At 51.1% G+C, this 6,894-nt stretch overlaps 1 protein-coding gene across 1 annotated transcript in view; it reads left to right on the top strand.

Annotated features, from left to right (window-relative positions):
* Positions 1-6,790: 6,790 nt before the first annotated feature.
* The window catches only part of SP1 (Sp1 transcription factor), a 33,717-nt gene continuing 33,613 nt past the window's right edge, over positions 6,791-6,894 (top strand). The window contains exon 1 of the mRNA XM_004692697.2: positions 6,791-6,848. Coding sequence (XP_004692754.2) covers positions 6,842-6,848 — 7 coding nt within the window. The 5' untranslated portion in view covers positions 6,791-6,841. The remainder of the gene's footprint in view (positions 6,849-6,894) is intronic.

The raw sequence follows: 6,894 nt of genomic DNA, 5'->3' as shown, positions 1-6,894 counted from the left end.
AGGACAGAGCACTGCAAGCTAGCCACAGCCGCTTCAGTGCAAGTTCGATCCCCGGCCTTGGAGGTGATCACCTGGCGCACCTCTCCTGTCTCAGCCGCTGCTCCCCTCAGCCTCACTCTGTCTTTAGTGAATCGTCTCGCCGCCCCTGCACCTCTGGCCTGTACCCCAGTTCTGTATGCAGAAATAAATCAATCTTTAAAAAAAAAACAACAACAAAAAACAGTGATACCTGACTAGCACAGTCCCACAGGATGTAGTACCCAGACTTCAATCATTCATATTCCGCCTTCACAATTTTGCCATTTTCAGGGCCTTGCTGGTGGCACACGGGTTGAAGCACACTGCGGAGTTAGCTGCAGCCGTTTCAGCACAGGCTCAATCCCCGGCCAGAGAGTGACCCACAGGGTGCCGCAGACCTCTCCTGACCCACCTGCTGCTCCCCTCAGCAGTGTACTTCGTCCATCTGCCTGTTCTGTTCCCCACTCTGTCTCTGGTGAATCCTCTCACCCTGCACCTCTGGCCTGTACCCCAGTCCTGCATAAATGGATGAATCTTTAAAAAAAATTAAAAAAAAATTTTTTTTTTGCCATTATCAGGTTCCCTTGGTCCCAAGGTATATCATTATTTTTTTTGCCATCCTAGCAGTAACATCTCTGAGATGGCAGGTTTCTGTAGTTCAGTTTCTTTCTCTTGGGAAAGCTGGAGGAGTAGAATTGGCATCAGAGACCCATTTAGCTACCTTGAGTTAGGCATACTCCCAGATTCTGAATTCATTTCCCTTTTTTTTTAAAGATTTACTAATTTATGCATACAAGAACTGGAATACAAGCCAGAGTGGAGCAGAGGTGAGAAGATTCACCAGAGACTGGGTGGGGAGCAGAACAGGGGGATCCACTGGACCACACTGCTGAGGGGAGCAGCGGGCAGGTCAGGGCTGTCTGCTGCACAGTGTGGGTCACTCCCTGGTGGGAGATCAGACTCGGGACATGCTGCAGTGGCTGTGGACAGCAATTTTAACTGATGTGCCACCAGGGAGGGCCCTGAATTCATTTCCTAGTCAGTAAGAAGAGGATACTCTAGGGGCCAAAGGGGGAAGTTCTCCCCAAGGACCGCGGGGCCCTTGTCCGGCCCCCCTGAGGGGCACTCCAGACGCAGTGGTGTGAGGGAGAGCACAGAGAAAGGCCTGGGTGGAGGGTGACTTCCACTCAGGGAGGTGGCTGAAAACCTCTCTTGAGGCAAGTCTGTGACACTTCTCTCGACTGTTTGTTTTCCACCGTCTTTCTAGCCACCCCAAAAAGCAACTACCGCGATTTCCAGGGCTTTTCCCCCACAGAACCACCCACGAGCCCTGAGACACTGAAAACTTCCTGAAGAGCAGACAAGAAGTCAGGTGTCTGGCCTCCACGAACTTGAGCAGCCAGTTCGGGGAGGGAGGGCGGGCCGAGCAGGAAGGAGGGGTTTGCGGTTGGGGAGAACCAGATGGTCCACCCCCAGCCGGAAACTGGGGGCGGAGAGGTCCGGGCCCAGCCCACACTGGTAATCCAGCGCCAACCTGGGTCTGAGAGGCCCGCAAACCCCACCCCATTCCTCTGGGCACCTCGTGGCCCAGGCGGGTTTGTTTACGAATCCAGCTCTCTCCTCCTCCAGCCCGGCCCTCCGCCCGCCCCCAGGGTGGCCCCGGTTCGTGGGAGGGGGAACCGCCGGCCCCTGGCCAGCCCCCCACTCCTCCCCTCCCCTTCCTTCCTTTAGCTCAGCCGCGGATGCCGGGGAGGGCAGGGCTGCTGTCCAGACGTGTTGATCCTCTCGGGGACGTTCTCCTTTTCTGGGAATGGGAACCTGGGGGTGGCGTGAGCCGCCTCAGTTCTGGACTCTGGAAGGGGCTGGGATACATACGTGTCCCAAGAGAGGAAGGGGATGGGAAACTAATTCGGTTTTGGCTAAAAGAGGAACTTTTTTTTTTTTTTTTAAACTTAGGCAGGACCCCAGTCCCTTCCGAGTGCAGAGCATGGGTGGGACTGGGCTGGCTGTTGAGAGTAAATTGGCATTCCAGCACCTGTTTCCCCTCTGGTCTGCTGAGCCCAGGGTCCCCAGGCCTTAGACTTTCGCGGGAGGGAAATGTTTTGCTTGAGTGTTTGCTTCCAGCTAAAGTCCCTGGGGATCAGATTTAAATTTAAGAAAAGATGTTTGCTCAGTTTGGGGTTTAGGCTTTTCTAGGTCTCCTGAGTCCCCAACCCACCTTCACTAATGCTTAAGAGTGTCAAGGGATTGTGGAGTTTAGAGACTATCGGTAATTTCTCTCCTTTCCCATCATATTTCAGGTCTCCTTTGTTTTTGCAAAGGGTCAGCAGCAAGTTCCAGAGATCATCAGTTGGGTTTACAGTCAGGACTGTCTTCTTGCAGCTCATCTCAGAAAAGAGAATATTCGAGAAGGTTGGACCAAGGTTCAGCTCCAAAAATAACAGATTGTGTTCTTGATCGTGCTTCCAAAAAACCTCACTTTCCCTTGAAGCTTTTCTGCCTCCTTCAGGGCCTTCAGCATCACCAGAGCCAATTTCCTGTTGCGTCCTGAGGAAAGGCATCCTGGTACAAGGTACAGTCTAGGCAGCAATGGGCCACGGTGCTTCTCTGATAAGGAAGCAAAGACAGCGCAGGTACAGAATGAGTCATTTAAAATAATTGTAATAAAGAATATTACAGTCCTGCAGCAGCTCAACAGCTTCTGGGCTTTCCAAACAGAAACCTGCCTTGTTCCGGATCTTTCCTGAATTAGTTGTTGCTTTTCCAGGACTCAGAAAAGACCCTGAGGGACTTGTAATGCTGCATCCAGCTTCTCCGGTCACCATTGCACGGCAAATGGTGTTGTCTTGTTCAGAGAGCTGAAATGTGAAGGTTTAAAAGACTGATGAGACCTTGTCAGGGACTCTAAGCACCTCTATCCTAGATGCATTTAAAAGCTTACTGAGAGGGAAGTTAATTTGGTCATGTAAAGGAGGGCTTTGGATTGTGTGTGTGTTAGTTTCTAAAGTGTTTCCAGTTACCAGTTTGCTAAAAGAGTTCATTTTTGAACTAATGAAAAGTGGCTTAACATGCCAGGAAGAATGACTTAAGTGGCAAGAGGCAACTGGCAACCAACTGAACCTTTAGCATTGTATTATCTGGAGGCTTATTCAGGATGTTAGGGACTGGACTCCCCCTGACAAGGTTTAGTCATGTCAGCTTTCTGCTAAACCTTGAGGATACAAAGTGGAAAGGCATCATCCTGGCCCTCAGACTGCTTAGAGTTGGAGGACATTAGCCACATACAGATCTCTAATGGAGGTTATCTAACAACAACAACAAAAAAAACCCACAAAAGCAAACAGAGGACAGATACCTCAGGGAGATAGGAAAAGCATCCTACAAGTTGTTCCTTTTTAAAAAGATTGATTTATTTATGCATACAAGAACTGGGGTACAGGCCAGAGATGTGGAAAGTGAGAAGATTCACCAGAGACTGCGCCCTGTGGGTCAGCTCCCTGGCTGGGGGTCTAACTCACGGTGCAGTGGGTGTGGACAGCTTCATAGTGCTGTGCTTTAAGCCCCTGTACAAGCAGGGAGGGCCAGAAGTTGTTTATCAAAGATATGACATTGATAACACAGGACAAATGGGTTCTGGACTTTGGAAACCCAGCAAGGCATACTTTGGGGGAAACTTTAAAAAACAAAGTTAAGGTGAGAGAGTGGACGGACAGTAATAGGAGGAGGAACCTGAAGAAATGCAGGACAGACCAGTACAGCCTTGACTGCCCGGCTGAAATGTGACCATTTAGCACATGTGAGGTCTGCTGTACCATAGGCGAGAAACCTTTTGGCTCCTGAAATGCCCATTAATTTCTTACTTATTTTTGTGTTTAAAGAAATTTGTTCAGGGGGTTCCCTAGTGGCACAAGGAGCTAAGTCACTATGAAGCTATCTGAAGCCACTGCAGCATGAGTTCGATCCCTGGCCAGGGAGTGACCTACACGGTGCAGCAGACCTCTCCTGTCTCCCCGCTGTTCCCCTCAGCAGTGGATTTCAGTAGATCCACCTGTCCTGCTCCCTTCTGTCTCTGGTGTATCCTCTCGCTCCCTGCACTTCTGGCCTGTATGCATGAACAAACAAATCTTAAATAAAATATTGTTCAGTATTTTACAAACAGATTGGACAAGATGGGTCATGTCCACTTGCTCTTGAAGGCTGTGTCTAAATAAGCATATGCTACAGGTGTCCCTCAGTGACCAAGTGCTGAATCATCCTGGACAAACAAAGACTACTGAGAAAAGGATGGGGGCCCTTGGATTTTGGAGTCTAAATATAGCCCATTTTCTCAGTACCTGCAAAAAAAATCAAAACTTAGGTCCCGTTCAGGCATATACTAGCTTAGAACCATGGAAGAAATGCAAAGTGTGGAAGTAATCATAATTGTGGACATTTAACTGTAGGATCTGAGCCCGTTTTCTCCTCTGTGAAAGGGGCCAGCAATCTCTTAAATTTTCCGAAAGGATTAAGTTAGACAATAGATGTGAAATGTTCACAAGACTCATTCACATTAGTTCTTCCCTCATTCCTCCCTCAGCCAGTTTAGGTGTGTCTTTGTGAACACACCAAACAGCTGTTAGAATCTCCGGAGCTTGGTTTACAGAGATGAGTAATGCAACTCCTTCCCTCCAGGAAGTTTCTCCTCTCCAGGAAGTTTCTCCTCTTCTTTCTTTCCTTGGAGTTTCTGGTTTAGGGCCTAATCCTATTTAAAAACGCATATTTTCAAGCCCCACCCTAGAGAGTCTGATTTAGAGATCTGAGAAGGGGTCTAGAAATCCACTTTTGTTCTTTTTTTTTTTTTTTTTAAAAAGCAGTCCAGAAAACTCTGATAGAGACTGACATTATATTTTGAGAAACTTTGATGTAGGAAGAGATGCCACTAATTGTAACCTGGCGTTTTGTAGTGAAGGCACACAGGGGAATGCACCCTTGAGTTGTCCCGGTACAGATAGAGATTTGTTTTTGCTTTTTTAGGAGCTGGAAGAGAATGATGAAAGGGCATCTTTAAAAAAAAATTGAATTAAGCCCATTAAAATTTTTTTTTACATACTTATGCACACAAGAACTAGGGCTTTGGCCGGAGGTGTGGGGGTAAGGTCTCATCAGTGAGAGTGGGGAGCAGATGGCATGGATCTACTGAAATACACCGCCGTGGGAGCAGGGGGGCCATAGCTGGGTAGTAGAGCCTGTAACCCCTGGCCACCAGGGAGGCCCTGTGAAAGGCTCAGAGGCCTAAGTTTCAGGGGAACCCAGGCTTTATAGAATGTGCACCCTGCCACGAATGCTGGAGAATGCTGGATGGTAGATAACGAAGTGACTAAGAGACACATGCTGAGATGAGAACTACCTCCCAGTCAGAACCACCAAAGTCAGGGAGCAGGGTGGGAGGTCAGAAATTGAGGGGCGTCTCTTTTCATCTCCGTAGCTGTAAAAGGCCGGCCTGTCCCTCCTTGTCCTGCTTTATGCTGACACCGTATTTACAACTAAGGAGGGCGGGGAAGTGGCTTATAGGACCTTGACTCTCGGAGGTTCCACGACGCCCTTTGGCCTCGAAGGCAAACTCGACGAGTTCGCCGCCGAAAGTGCAGTGACTGGCACCTTTGGGGGCGTTTAGTGAAGTGGCGTTTGCTGGCGGCTCACAAAGAGCCTGCGAACTGGCCGGCACAGCAGAGCACGCCGTCGCCAGGCCCCGTCGCGCCTGCCCCACAGGGCTTCCACCCACGTTCGGAGGCATCCGCCCGTCTGTCCGCCACCGGGGGGGGGGAGGGGGGGGCGGTGCGCCTTCAAGGCGCTTTCACTGGCGGCTAAGTGCAGCATGAAACACGCCCCGGTGGCGACGCAGGGCCGCGCGCCGGGGGTCGGGGTCCCTACACTAGTTGAGCTGCAGGGCTCGGCGGAAGCGTACCGCCTGAGCGCCGTAAAGATGTCTCCTGAGGAGGGCCAATATGGCGGCGGGCTCCTCTTGGCACAGCCCTGTTCCCTCCCCCGTGACCGGCGGCTCAGGTGACGCCCATTGGCCAGCTTGGAGGTGGTGCCTGACTTCCTTCGTTGCCTCATTGGACTGAGTGACTGACGGAGACGCCAATTCTCCTTTGGCCACTCCAAGCTCCCGCCCTCAGAGTTGCGTCGGCGTTTCATTGGCTTTCGGTTCCGTCAATATGCGTTCTGTCTCGTCACTTTTCAGTATTAATCCAATCGTAACTTTTCTGGCTGCCCGCCTGATTTCTGATTGGCTTGGATAAGCTTCATCCTATCCCATTCCTGCCTACTTTTTTCCTCTCCTCCCACCAGACTTTGCCCCGACATGCCCAGGATTCTGGTTGGCCTTCATCTTGTCATTCCTCTCAAAGTTCTTCCTATACCTTCTTCTCCGGGAGCCCGCCTGGAGGTTGACTGGTTTCCTTCCAAGCCTATCACCTTCAACTCCCGCCCACCTTCACTTCCTGCGTCTTTCATTGGCTCTTAAAATTGAGAGGGCGGTCTTTTAGGGCGGACACCAGGCACGCAACTTTGTCTTACACGCCTTAGGGAGCAAGCCACACTTGCCATTGGGTACTCTGCCCGCCTTTCTTCTGCATTTCCCGCCTTTCTCCCTCCCTCATTGGGCGGGGCAGCACTAAAGGGGCGGGGCCTAGGCCGGGCTTGTGGCGCGCTGCTCCCTCCTCCTTACCCCCCCCTCCCTGTCCGGTCCGGGTTCGCTTGCCTCGTCAGCGTCCGCGTTTTTCCCGGCCCCCCCCAACCCCCCCGGACAGGACCCCCTTGAGCTCGTCCCTCAGCTGCCACCATGAGCGGTAAGGATGAGTCCACTCCAAGCTTAGGGGTGGAAGGGGAGTGAGG

The sequence above is a fragment of the Condylura cristata genome, unplaced genomic scaffold (genome assembly GCF_000260355.1).
Source record: "Condylura cristata isolate star-nosed mole 26May11 unplaced genomic scaffold, ConCri1.0 scaffold00034, whole genome shotgun sequence".
Classification (NCBI taxonomy): domain Eukaryota; kingdom Metazoa; phylum Chordata; class Mammalia; order Eulipotyphla; family Talpidae; genus Condylura; species Condylura cristata.
Note: the sequence above shows the minus strand (reverse complement) of the source record. Positions and strands in the feature narration are given on the sequence as shown.